The following is a 14,717-nucleotide window of genomic DNA, read 5'->3' as shown; positions in this document are numbered from 1 at the left end:
TCCCAATTTATGACTTATCAACTTACAACAATTGAGAGAAAACATAGTATGTCATGATGATCAGCCACTGCCACTAGATCATTATCAAATCGACTGCATAATCTTTTTCTATTCGTGAGGATCCATCACAACATATCGTCTACTACTTCTAATATATATCAATATACACAATAACAAGAAATGCACTTTTACTTATTCCACCCTCCTTTTGATATTTCATTCTTATTTAGTTAAATTTCATTATCATAATTAATCGTTCTTTTTGTAAGCATGAACATAGTTATGTTTAAATAGTTTATCTAGTTAAGACATTTATGTTTGACTAAAAAGTCGTGTGTTCCAATCTCCGTCCGAACTCTTCTACTTAAAAAAGGGAAAAAAAATTAATCACTCTCCTCTCTCTCCTCTCTCTCTAGAAACTTAATTGCAATGAGTGAGTGGTTGAGTAATGCAAAAGTTATGGTGTTTTTGGCCAAATCAGCCCACCATTCATTGCTAGTGGAGAGCATTTTACACTTGGACTTGCCTTGTGAAAAGTGCTTCCTTGGATCACCCATCACTTCTCTCTCTCCTCTGGATCACCATTTATGCTCTCTCTTGGATCACTCAAGCTTTTTGAAATTGAAAATCTCTCTCTAGAAATTGAATGCATGGACTTTTTTGAAAGATGGGTTAAATTGGGAATTGAAGTTGAAGTTGTAGTTTGTGGGGTATTGAGTGCAAAGTGGGCAATGTTGACAATAATGTCATCTATTGGGTGATGCCCCAATGAGCATTTTACATAAAGTCAACACCCTTTTTTTTCTAAGTCCTTTGAAGTGAAAATTTTAGGGATTTTTGGTTAAGTTCTCATCTTTACCAAAACTATTGGAAAGCTACCCACTTCATATCTCACAACTCCCCACTTACCCAAGAAAAATAAAATCAAGTTGAAAGTGAGAGAAAACAACTCCCTTTATATCTCACAACTCCCCACTTACCCAAGAAAAATAAAATCAAGTTGAAAGTGAGAGAAAACAACTCCCTTTAGTAGTGCTGTTCAACTTAAGTGCATTTTCATTTGTCTCATAGAATATTCGTCTAATCCTACGATATTTAGTTGCTAGACAACTCGTAGGACTTTGATACTTCAAGTAAAGTAATTTTTTATTTGATGATAGTCAAATAGCATGAATATAGCTTAGCGATTAAGATATATGTTTCTTTCCTTGAGATCTGAAATTTCAAATCTCTACTCCTATATTTCCATTCATAGTTGAGATTTTTGTTAAAATACAAATGAGAATGAGAAGAATTGAGTCTGAGTCTCAAAAATTATGGATGATCCAATTTATTACCCTCTTACAATTTTTGCTAATCTAAAGTTAGATCTAGAGGAGAGGCTTAGTGTTGTTAATACATCTCATAGTCATATTTATTCATAATTCAAGTACTCGATAATCAGCCAAAAGCCTCTCCTTCCCTCTCTATACCAAAACTACAATGGAACACTTCCCTTCTCACTTGTCCTTCAACAAATGTACAAAGTTTGAAAAACCTCCTTGATGATATCAAGAGTTTCTCAATGGCTCTTCCAAACACTCGTTCGGATTTGAGTAGAAATAATCTTCTTCCTTCGGTCTATCTTGAATGACTACTCGTTTCTTCGAGCTCCCGTTACGGTCGGAGTGAGCTTCCTTCAAAGCAAAAGAGAACTCGTCCCACCCCAACGATCCGTTGTTGTACTGATCTATTAAGCTAACCACCAACTTTCTGTCTAGAAGAATGGTCTTTTTGAACCCCAAGAATCTGAAAAAGATTTTAGGCCAAACATGAATGATCCTTGTGATCGTTCGAGAAAAAACACTCCATCTGATTGTTGTTTGTTTATCCTTCTTGTTTATGAGAATAGCTTTCAAATAAATTTACCAGATATGTCAATAACAATGGGAGTTGGGGCTTACCGACGATGTCCTTCGACAACTTTTGCCATGTTCCCGTCATAGGTAGGAACGAAAATGTCACTCTCTAATGAGACGAGATAATCCAGTGCAGCCATCTGCGACGAATGATTCTGGAAGAACCGCAAGTCAGACGGTTTCAGAAGCGTCTCTTTTCTGACCTGTGGGCAGAAGATAGCATAAACTTTCATGGCATATCCAATTCAAGCATAGTTTACACAATTCAACTCCCAGTTTCATCAACTGACCAGATTAGGGAAAGCAGCTGCCAAACTTTCCATCCTTCTTTCTCCCCCATATATTTCTCCGGAAGCAATGTATATTTGAACTTTACGATCAATCCCAAGAGCGCTTAGAACTAGCGAAGTTTCCTCGGGAGTCAATGGGCAGAAACCTTCCTTCCTTTTCAGTTCAGAATCAATAACTTTCTCCTTCCACCATGGATAAGCATATCTAAACAACGATCACACAGAAGTTAAGCAAAAGTAATCTAGAGTACACAAGACAAATGTCGATTTAGAGTGACAAAAAATGGCAATACCTCATTCTAGTGAGTTCGTCGACTTCGTCGTTATTGCAACCATGGGTGCAACCAGAGAAGGCTAGCATATCCATTTCATATCTAAGATGAAGAACCAAGAAGGGACCTTTATCTCTCAGCATTTGAACAACCTTTCTTCCCAGCTCCTCAATTGAGGAAGTAAATCTCAGGGCATTAAAATTTACCCGGCATCGCAACTTCTGAACCTCCAGCGGGAGTCCATTATTGGCAAGTCGAGCATCGGTTTTATTAAAATGTACAACTTTATACTTTTGGACCAATGGAAGAATCTGCAGATAGACAGAACAAGATATCAATCGGTCATGTAAAAGAAGTCTAAACTCAGACAGGCAGACAGAAAAAGCTCCAAGAATCTCTCTTGTCAAGAACCCAAACCTGATTAAGGTAATATGATACATTCGACCAACTAACAGGCGACAATGAGTAGACCACTCTCGACTCAAATCTTCGTTCAAGCCTCGGGGGAAGTTTTCTCAATATCCGAACCTCATCTCTCAACGACAATATGAAATGATCAACATCGAAAATGTCTTCAAAATCGCTGACAAGAAACAAGATGCAAACTTAGAAGCTGCTAAAACTAATTAAAGGGTGATTTGAATGAACTAAGAGATAGAATGAATTTCCCACAAACACACCTGGGATCAGCCCAAAAGGATGTTTTATCCAAATTCGGAACAATGAGAGTAAGATTCAAGTGTCTGGCAATGGCTACCATATCACAGATCTACAACAATCTCAGTGTTCACACTAATCAGGAAACAGAGAAAACATAGAAGCAGCAATTCTTAGTGTTTATGATTTGCAACAAGAAAGAAAGTAACTCACCGCTGCTCTCATTTGGTTGAGTCCTCCATTACAAGAGACCATAAGGTAGCCATTGTTCTTGTAAACCCCTGAGAAGAACAGCCACCAAATTTGTAAGGAACAGAGTTAATAATCTTTACATTGAGAAGTAAAGAAACTTGGAGCTTACTTTTTGGTGGGAGAAAAACTTTGTAGGGAGGAGGAGAAGAAGAAGAAAAAGAAGAAGATTGAAGAGCCATGGGAGAACAGGGTTTGAAGAGCTCTGGCCGCCATAGCTCCCCCAAAGCCATGAGCTGAACAAAACAAGTCCACAGAAGAATTGTTGTAATGGCCCTCGTCATCCACAGCTTCACTCTCGACCTCGAAACTGGAATCGAGTTCTTCAATTTTTCAACCTTCTCTTCATCGCCAAATCTGAACCCTAATTCCCAATCATGACCGTAATTGCTCCTTTGGTCAGATTCCTTCATTTTGCACATTGTGTATCGAAAACCCCCAAAATTTATCTCCCCTTCTCAAATGGCTTGAAATTACAGAATTGAAAACTCGAAAAAGAAGAAGACAATCGCTATTTTAACCGCAGAAACTTCACTGAAAAATCGACTTCATCCCGAAAATGGGGAGGAACCCAGAAGCTAATTAACACAATCGACTGCATTTCCTCGCTCAAAACTCTCCAAGATTGTGGAATGAAGCCAAATTCAGCAGAAGTTTCATAGTGTGAAAGAAGTTGTGGGTTTCAGAGTGGCCGGAGAAAGCTCCGGCGAGTGGAAATGGCGGAGGAAGAGTATAAATAGGAGAAGGAGAGATAAAAAGCCATAAATCAAGTCGGAGCCGTTGCTTTTGGAATGGGTGAGAGAGGAGCTGTGGAAATTCTGATGCTTTGAAATGTTTTTGATGCCATTGACAAAGTGACAACCTTTTTCTCCCTTTTTGTTTTTGTTGGGTGGAATAATTTTTGTTGTTGTAATTTTTCAAATTTGTTCATGTATTAACAAGTTAAAAAAAAAAAAATTTACTATTATTTTACTATTATTATTTTTTTGAGTTTATGAAAACCTGAATTCAAATTTCTGGATGTCAATAATTTCACGATATGGATTTCTCCAGTGAATTATGACATTTTTATTATACTCCAATAATTTCACGATATAGATTTCCCCAATGAATTATGATATTTTTATTATACTCCAAAACAATCGACAAAACTTTATAAAATATCACCGATCATTACAATAATTTTGATAATAAAATTTTTTAACTTATTTAAATGATGTGAAACAGTGAAAGGCTTATTTATTAATTTAAATATTTATCATGACTTTTTTTTTTCAAGTTTATGTATTTTTCTAGGAATATCTATCAACTGACATCTTATCAATATTTTCAACGAAATTGAAACCTCACCATTTCGCCAAACTTGATATTTAAAATCTTGGGCGTAAGAAATAACTTTGATTAGCAATTTTTGTTATAATTGAAAATTTTAAAATATTATAGAAAGATTTGAAATTGAGTATATAGATTAGGGGTAAAATTAAAAGTTTGATACTTTTAACATGTAAAATAAAATCCAATTAAATGATATAAAACTCCTTTATTTGATTTGCAGATTATCGTAAAAATTGATATTAATTTTACATCTAGATAAAATTCATAGAAACCAATATCGTTCTCTAAAAAGAATAATAATAATTTGATCATGTAAAAATATAATCAAATAAAAATGTCATCCATTATTTTAATCTTTTTTTGGTAAAAAGACCATGTTAAAATTAGAATTAAAATTGAATATACAAAACATACCTAAGAACTATTTTGGAATTTTAAGACATTCTCAAGATACTAAGTCCTACAAAATAGACCAAACAAATATGACTATAAAAAATAAAAGAAGCTATATTAATAGATATTTAAAATTTCAGACATGTAAGATGCAGGAACAAATGATCTTTTAAAAGAGGTTATAATTAAATTTTAAAACTTCAGAATTGTTACAATTTAACCCAATTTTCTTTTTCAATTTCATAGAATTTAAAACTATTATGTTAGTCATAAAAGAAGATTTAGTTTTCTAAAAAAAAATGAAGTTTGATGTAAAATTTTGCCACCGATTATAACAAATTTTTATAGGCGAAGGATCTATAATCACAATATTTATACTTTTAAAAGTGGTGTACGACACTTTATAAATTTAAGGAGAGATCCATTCGAGAGTATGATTATAATAATTCAATAGTTTAGGTGGTTTTTTTTGTAATTTTCCAATTATTTTTTTAAAATTGGAATAAAAAAAATATAATATAATTTGAAATCAGAAGACTAATTTCTTATGCCATTAGATCCTTCAAAATCTTTTGTTCCCATTCTCAATAGATCTTTAGAGAGAGATGTTTTGTCAAATGTCATTAAGAGGAGGAGAGAGAAACTAATAGAAAAATGAGTGACGTGGATGGTTATTGGTTGACCACAGTCTAAGAATAATTATTTTAAAAATTGATGTTAATGAAAATGACAAGATTTTAATTTTATGGACATATGATGAAAAACAAAAGTCATAAAAATTATTTTAATTACTATATAAATATTTTATATTTATTGAATAAGTTATTATTAGTTCTTATGTTTTGATTTTTTCTTTTAATGTATTGAGAACATGAAAAGAATATCACTTTGTTTAGAATAATAATGAAGGTTAGAAATTCACTTTTAACTCACAAAAGGAGATATCTCCGAATTGATAATTTAACCTAATTTATTAAGAAAAACAAACACAAAAAGGTATTTATTCATTGACTTAAGGCGTAATATTTTTGTTAATTATATTTATTTATTTTTTCAAAAGGTTTATTAATTAGATTTAAAATCACCTGTAATAAAATCAAAGTTTGATCTCATCACGGATTCATATTTATATTAAAAAATTACTTTAAAAAATATTTTAATGCAAAATTTAGGAATTAAGTAAAATTTTGATTAAATTACAAAGTAGGATCCTTTAGCGTCGAATAGATTTCTAAACTTTGAATTAATTTGTCAAATACGTCCATTAATTTTAAAAAGTATTTAATAAATTTGACCTATTAGTCACCTTTTAAAAATATGTATATTTATTAGTCACATAATTGAATGACCTATAAGACAATTTTTTGTTTTTTCAAGTTCATGGATCTATTAGACACAATTAATAATTTAGGGTCTGTTTGGTAACGTTATTTATTGCTTCTCGTTTTCTTTTTTCTTTTCAATCCAAAACTGCATTTTGGTCACTCGTTTGATAACGTTTCCATTTCTTGTTTATTGATTATCATTTCTAGTTATATTATAAATATAAGCTTTCGGTAAACTATTCATTTTTTCGTTTCTCGTTGGTAAGAAACATTTCCAAAATTTGTAGACATTTGAGAAACAACACAATAAAAATGTCTGGATAAAAGTATTGTTTATTCTTCATAACTTATAAAATGCATAATAAATATAACATAAAAATTTTGAATATTTAACTTAAAAATAAAATTTACTTAAAAGTTAACTTTTTAAATTTAAAATTTTAGAGAAACAGTCACATAGCAAAAGAACAAACAGTTAGTTATCAAATGTAACTCTATTTCTATTTATTAAAAAAGAAGAAATGACAAATATATATACACACATGTATAAACATTACCGAAGGAGTCCTCCCGTGGGAGATAATCAAATAAACAATATGTATATTTATTTTATTGAGAAGTGATTGGACTTTGGAAGCATGCGAAGAAGACAAGAGTACAGGGGAGTTGAATGGCAGCCACCCGTGATTCATTTTTATTTTTATTTTTATTTTTGCTATCTCTCTGACTCTCACTAAAACCATGTGAAAATTGTGACATCTCCAAAATCTTAATCAAAAACAACTTTCTCCCTCAAATTACTCCATTCCATTTAATTTTAGTTTGATCTCTATGATTTTAAATATTTTTCATTGTCCTTATTGGTCTATTTATTTTTTTATTTTGATTACGTATTTTGGAAATGTCATTTTTGTCATTACACTCTCAAAATTTTTTTATTATATTTTTCACAACTTAGAATTGAAGCTATTTAGTTTCTTTTCCTGAGGTGATACCAATTAGACTTCATGTTTTTGTCTATGGGACTGCTCTAAGAACCTCTAAGCATTTATTTTGATCCGTGTACATTTAAAAAGTGATAAATTTTGTCCCAATTTACAAAATTTTATACACAATAGAAACACTTTAATACAAATTTATGACTACATTTCAAAAAATTTAGTAATTGAAGTGTAATGCTAAAATTGTGAAAATGGAAAAATATGAGAACTAAAATAGTATTTTAAATCAATAATTCTTTTTTTTTTCTTTAATACAACATGTGGGGTAGGGGTTCGAACTCACCACCTATCGATTGAAGATATATGTCAATTACTCTTGAATTATGCTCGTTTTAGCAATAAATAATAATTCATTATTAAGTTATGAAATTAATTGCTAGAAAGGAATCTCAAACACAATTTTATAGTTAATAATGCCATCCCATGGAAGATACAATGAAATCCCCAATCTCCATGTAGATTCTACAATATGTTGATGCCCATCATTTTTCCATTATTATTCTCAATTATGTGCACAACTACGAAGCTCAATCATATTCTCTTCTTTTTCCATATGGTGGTCAAAACTCTTCCTTAAAAAATAAATTAGGTTAAATTAATAGTTTCATAAATTAACTTCTAATAAACTTTTAAACCTTTAAACTGTAAAATAAACCTCATAAATTTATGAGCTTTAATTGCTGTGACGGATAAGTCCCTATATTTATAATTTGAGATCGAATAAGTTTTCAAATTTTCAATTTTAACAGAAGGACTATTGAAAGTTTAGAAACTCAATAGATGCTTATTAAAGTTCAAGATACTTATTAGATATAATTATCAAAACTTTAATACCAAACTTGTAAATAAAAAAAAAAGCAAATTATGTTTATTTGGACTAAATTGAAATTTATATTAAATACATTAAGAAAGGGCTAATTAAACTTTATATATGGGTTGTTTTCTTAGCATGGGGGATAATTAAAGGGGAAGATGCAAATTTAGAACAACTAGTTAGCACTCACCTGCCTTCTAGTATTTTTTAATTTTTGAAAATAATTGTAAACCAATTATTCAATCAAACTTAAAACGGTTAAATCTCATTTAGGTGTCTAAATTTTTAAGGTTTTTTTTTTTTTTTTTTTTTTTCTATTTTGGTCTCTAGATGATGTCGATGTTGTTTCTTGAACTTTTAAGTTTATTCTTTTTGATCCCTAAAATGTCTGTGTCCTCGAACTTTCAAATAATAACAGTTCAGTTCTCTCAAACAGCGTTTTAAAATTGAAAAATTAAATACTTTTCAATTTTTAAATGATTATCAACCACTTTGCATGTTTTTTGAGATGTAGACGTGGGATAAAATAATATTTTTTACATGTAAAAAATATGATTTTTTAAAATAAAAACTAGGAAAAGGAACAATACAAAACGTACAAGGAAAATTTCTCCTCTATAACACTAATTTAATTTATTTTAAAGGATAGAAATTTGTTTATACAAGGAATCTCAACATAATAAATAAATAAAAACTAAAAAAGATTAAGTTTAAATTTAAATGAATTTAAAAAGGGACAAAATAGAAAGAGAAAAATTCTTTCTGGTAGTCTAAAATATCACCAAAATAAAACCAAATTGAGATAATATATTCGCAGACAACCAAAGCAGAGCTTAACAGGTTAAGAGACCTGTTTGCAATAAAAAGAAGTCACGAGTTTTAATTTTCATCCCCACATATTATACTCTAAAAATTAAAATATTTATAAATATAGCAAATATTGGAACACATGTATATAAGCAAGAAGGCAAGATATATAAATGGTTCGTAACTACAATTAATCAATCAATAAATATATCAATGTTTTAACATGTATATAAGTAAGAATGCAAGATATATAAATGGTTGGTAATTACAATTAGTCAATCAATAAACATATCAATGTTTTAATATATTTATATATATAAATAACATTCAGCGATTTATTTTTTTAATATGTTTGAACTTTGAACACAAAAGTTCCTGGGTTAATAACGAACTCGAATCCAGTAAAACCTACAAAAGTAGGAATAAGAATTTCGACGCTCAAGTTAATTGTGACCCAGTTAATCTTCTCCCAAATATACCTTCTCTATCCGGAACAGTGGTGAGTGGAAAGTTAAGTGGTTGTTTGAGATTCTTCTTCCATGGGCAACCTTTGTTTGGCATGGAAGTGGATCTCCCGAACACTTCCCAATTTCTGTTCAGACCTTTTTCGAACTACTGGGGCACGAGAGCTTGGACTATATACTTAGCCCTTGGAGTGACACGTGGAATATCATTTTTCATCCCATGATAAATAAGTTTGAGCCTTAAACCTCTTAAATGGTTATAGTTAATCAATGTATATTATATTGTTTAAAAAAATGTATATTATAGGTATATAATTAATTGCTATTCTATCTACATGATATATGCTTTAACTAGTTGAATTATATTTAGGTTTTTTTTTTCTTTGAAGGAAGAGTTATATTTCAGTTGACAAATATATTTACAATGTAATATAATTTTAAAAGATAAATACTATAATATTTATTAGAAAAGTTATAAAAATAAAAATTTTTGAAAAAGATTTAAATTAACAAATAATAATTTCACCATTTCTAATAAGTTAAAAAATGATAACATTAATATTATATCTATATTATTGAAAATTTGTCGATATTTTTCATATTTCATCGACTTTTTCTGGTAATATTATGAAAATGTCAATTTATCCCTCATGTCGATATTGAACTCCATGGATACATGGACGTGTTGACGGATATTTAATACCATACTTATAATTACCTTTTATTTAAAATATTTTTCAAAGTTATAGAAAATTTGTGGAGTGAAAATTAGAATGTTCGACCTTAGAATCGGAGACCGTAAAGCCCAGTAGGTGGCTCGGCCCACACATTAGAGGTGTTAAAAAACCGGTGAAAACCTTGAACCGGTCAGACCGATTATTTTGTAGGAAAACCGAATTTTTTTCGTTTCGATTCGATTTTATAAAAAGAGATTAAAATTAAAAGCAAATCGAACCGAACCGACCAAAACTATATATGGACAAGCAAAAAACCCTAGCTCCTCCTTTTCTTCTCTTCGATTCGATTCTTCGACTCACGCCGGTGCGTGCTCGGCAGCAGCAAATCGGCTTAATCGCTCCATCTCCGGCGTGCCTCTGAGGATAATCTCTCAATTTCCGACTCTTTCTATCCCTCTGAGGAACAATTTCTCGCTGCTGGATATTTGTTCGGGTTCCTTAATCTTCAAATCCGAGGCTCTGAGTTCGCTTTCTGATTCAGTGTGGCAGTGGCTGGACTTGGGTCTTCATTAGCCCAACGCTCTACTCAGTCCTCCTGCAGCTGCCGAAGTGTTTTTGAGGTGAAACAGAAGAATGAGGCAGCTAAAATTTCACGAGCAGAAGCTGTTGAAGAAGGTTAACTTCTTGGAATGGAAGAGAGAAGGAGGTCACAGAGAAGCCCAGGTCATGCAGCGGTATCACGTCACTGGACGGGACGATTACAAAAAGTAACTTTCCATTTCTTGTAATTCCTTTCTTTTTTACCATTTTCTTCCTTTTGGTGCTTTGAGAAACAAATTTGATTTGAGTTGATTTAGGTATTCGAGCTTGTGCCGGAGGGTTCAGAAGCTGGTTAGCATGTTGAAGAAGATGAACGAGAAGGACCCTTTTCGATTGGAGTTGACTGAGAAGCTTCTTGAAAAGCTGTGAGTTTTTCCTTCTTCTCCAGAGAAATTTTTCTATATTACATTATGTTAATTTCATATCTATATATGCAATATAGGATTTTTTTTTTTCCTTGTGTGCTTTTGGCCAGTTGTTTTATTTTCTTGTTAATTTCAAAGATGCAATGAAATCTTCTACTGCTGGTTCAAATTATCTAGTTTTGTGTTTCCATGAATATTGTCAAGAAAGTTATGTTGTGAGCATAATGTGAAGACTGCTTATTTTGATCACTGCTAACATCTCTTCTATTTATGGTATGTGTTTTTGTCTAATTTGAAATGAGAAGCTTATTTTCTCCTAGCCTAGAGGCTCTAACAATTCAAGAGCCAGTTATGAGATCGAGATGTTGCATTTGAGATAAAAAAGTATATATCCAATAAAAAGGATATTAAAAAGGGTAAAATAACTGTGAGTCAATTCCAAAATTGTGTCCCATTTGATTGGCAGAACCTAATTGGTTTAAAGTTTCTGTTTCGGAGCTGGAGGATGCTAGTTAGTTTAACGTACCTATCTTGGATTTGAATTTCCCAGCTCCAATTTACGCTGTAAAAACAGGTCCACATTTTTTTTGCATTTATGCTAAATTCCTGAGAAAGAGCTTGAACCAATTTCCGAAGATCATGTTTCTCTTATTGCTTGATATTCTCAGGGTCTCTAGATTGAAAAGGTCTACTTTCTGAATACTTATAGGCAGTGACTTAGTGTTCTCCATTTTACTCCTACACATTCCATTTTCAAGGAACTACCAACGTCCTTCCATGAATTATCTATGTACCAGTACTGTATATTTTTCTAATGATTAAGCCATTTTAAATTTAGTATCTTTTGGCTCAGTTGGCTCAGTTTTTTAAGAGCCTCAATATTTTTTCAAATTGTCCAAGATTCTGAATCACCAATGGCACAAGAAACTATCAACATTCCTCATGAGTTATCAGTTATCTACACTATATTTTTTTAATGCTGAAGCTATTTCAAACTTGTTTATATTTCCTTTGCTCAATGTTTCAAGAACCAAACTTTTTTTTTGAAATTTTCTGAGACCTGAATGGATGATAGCACATCAATCTGGCTATACTGAAGTCAATTATATATGCAGATTATATGTAATCATTTCAACAATAATTTGCTACTTGATGTATTTTATTGCTTACATTTGCTCCCCTGCTTTCCTCCTGAAAAAAAATATGACAGGTACAATATTGGTGTGATACCGACCCGACAAAGCTTGAATTTATGTGACCGCTTGTCAGTGTCATCCTTTTGCAGGTAAAATGAACAGCCTGCAGCAAAGAGTTCATTTCTGGTTCGCAATGTTACGTATTTTCTTTTGCTAATAAACAATGCCAGTGGCAGACAGTTGTTAACACTGTTATTGCTTTTGCTGCATATCATTTTCATTTCAAGCCTGTTTTCCCCTTTCTATTTGCAGACGGAGGCTATCGACGGTGTTGGTACGTTTGAAGTTTGCGGAGCACCTGAGGGAAGCTGTTACATACATCGAGCAAGGGCACATCAGAGTAGGTCCAGAGACAGTTACTGACCCAGCATTCCTAGTTACAAGAAATATGGAGGACTTCATAACATGGGTTGATTCATCAAAGATAAAGAGAAAGGTTCTACAATACAATGATAAGCTTGATGATTATGATGCCATGAACTGCTGAGATGAGTATTGTCCAGTTTTTGTTCCTTTTTACCTCAACCTCTTGTACGGATGTTTTCTCATCTCAGCCTCGTTCATACCTTCTGGTTCGGCATACAGGTTAAATTGCTATTCTAGATTATCTTAGCCCTTTTGGTTAAATTACGCTTTTAGTTCCTATGTTTGTTAGTAACTTAGCATAAGATATATGATGTAACCAATGGTTTTATGATATGATATGATAGGGTATTGTTTTTAAGGTTAAAGAACATTACTTTCAATGAAGTAATGATTGTGTTCCTGAACTTTAGTTTATAATGATTTAGTTTATGTACTTTCAAATTGATACAATAATTTAGTCTCTAAATTTTAGTATATAATAATTTAATCCATGTAGTTTAAAGTTTGTAAAGAACTAAAAGATTTAGCCTCTATCGGGAAAATTTTGATGAGTTTCTTATATATGTAGTTTAAGACAAAAAAACTATATATATTCTCATCATTCTTTTATCGTTAATTGTTTAATAAATGAAGTTCGTTACTTTGATGTGCTAACGTGAAACCTACAAGAGTTGGTTGAGACGATTATTGATTGAGCTAACAGTGGGTGATAAAATAGGGTTTAGGTCTCATAGGTAAACCTCTCTGGCGCTTTTGAGAAAACTAGCGATATTGGTATCAGTAGTTTTACGTGTGTGCTAGGTATATGTATGTAGATAAATATATATTTGTATAATTGATTTGGCTTCAATTTTTCTCTTAGCATATATGGTATTAAACTTCAATTTTACCTATAAGGTTAAAAGGTATAACTTGTAAAGAAAATTATAACTTGTAAAGAAAATTGCTAATGGAAGGTCAATTTTGTAGTAAGTTAAAATATTTAGGGTAAAATTGACACTACTAAAACAAAATAATAAATAAAGAAAATTTATTGAACTAGCTACATTGTTCCAAACTCGAATAAGTTTTGGAAATTTGGTATAATTTAGGGTTTAAAATAACATATTTTTAGAAAAGAGTACCATCTAGATAATTTAGTTTAAGATGGAGATCTAATCTTATCTGTCACCCTCCATTTCATATACATATTTTTATTGCTATTATAATACTAAAATGAAAACACTTGTTTGCAAAAAAATTGAAAATACATCTTTTCAAATAATGAAAGAAAAAGAAAATAAAAAAAAAACATCGAATAAGCTCTTGAAATTTAAAAAGTGTCCAATGATGTTCAAATTTTCAAATTTGTATTCTAATAAGTTTCTTCCCTTTCAATTTTATGTTTAATAGATTCCTAACCTCATTGAAAACAAAATTTTAAGTTAAAAAATTTGTTAGATATTTTTGAAAGTTTAAAGATCCAGTAGACATAAAATTTAAAATTTAGCTACTTATTAACGAATTTAAAAATATATTAGACATAACTTTAAAAGTTTAAGGTGGACCTGTTTGATAAAGTGAAAAAATATGTCTAGATAAATATTTCACATATTAATCAAAATAGGTCTCTCTTTCACATTCAATTCATGGACTTCAGAAAACATCTTGGGAAATGAAGTATTGTATTTTAGAAAGGAATTCATCGACATCGGATTTTGTGTAAGGTGTTGTGAGCATAGCAAATAGTAGGGATTTGTAGCATGCCTTCATTGAATATTTACCTTCTATTTATAGACGGAAGATCCTAAGGCCATTAGGATAGTTATAGGATATATACTCTTGAAGGGGAAGATATCCTCTCCTTAAATATCGAGCGACACATTGACACGTAGATAAGTTTGTTTTTTTACTACTATCGATCACACGTCGATCATGAATTGCATTTTTTTATAATAATTTTTATTTTTACTTTATTTTTACCTACTCATTTTCAAATTTAAATTCACACCATTTTCAAATTTAATTC

General features: G+C 31.1%; 2 protein-coding genes across 2 annotated transcripts; one reads left to right on the top strand and one right to left on the bottom strand.

The window, feature by feature from the left end:
• Positions 1-1,285: 1,285 nt before the first annotated feature.
• On the bottom strand, positions 1,286-4,224 carry LOC111022211 (O-fucosyltransferase family protein). The gene is made up of 8 exons (XM_022299387.2): positions 3,479-4,224; positions 3,331-3,398; positions 3,141-3,229; positions 2,878-3,043; positions 2,482-2,771; positions 2,189-2,393; positions 1,944-2,101; positions 1,286-1,788 (listed from the first exon to the last, which is right to left on the bottom strand). Exons 1-8 carry the CDS (start codon positions 3,786-3,788, stop codon positions 1,551-1,553), a joined length of 1,524 nt encoding a protein of 507 aa, XP_022155079.1. The 5' UTR covers positions 3,789-4,224; the 3' UTR covers positions 1,286-1,550.
• A 6,276-nt stretch (positions 4,225-10,500) lies between these two features.
• On the top strand, positions 10,501-13,142 carry LOC111022212 (Alpha-L RNA-binding motif/Ribosomal protein S4 family protein). Its single transcript, XM_022299388.2, has 4 exons — positions 10,501-10,949; positions 11,040-11,147; positions 12,358-12,432; positions 12,596-13,142. The coding sequence occupies exons 1-4, from the start codon at positions 10,816-10,818 to the stop codon at positions 12,828-12,830; spliced, it is 552 nt and encodes a 183-aa protein (XP_022155080.1). The 5' UTR covers positions 10,501-10,815; the 3' UTR covers positions 12,831-13,142.
• The last annotated feature ends 1,575 nt before the right edge of the window (positions 13,143-14,717 follow it).

This window comes from Momordica charantia (assembly GCF_013281855.1).
Source record: "Momordica charantia cultivar OHB3-1 chromosome 8 unlocalized genomic scaffold, Mcharantia_2.0 BLBB01000008.1, whole genome shotgun sequence".
Lineage (NCBI taxonomy): Eukaryota > Viridiplantae > Streptophyta > Magnoliopsida > Cucurbitales > Cucurbitaceae > Momordica > Momordica charantia.
Note: the sequence above shows the minus strand (reverse complement) of the source record. Positions and strands in the feature narration are given on the sequence as shown.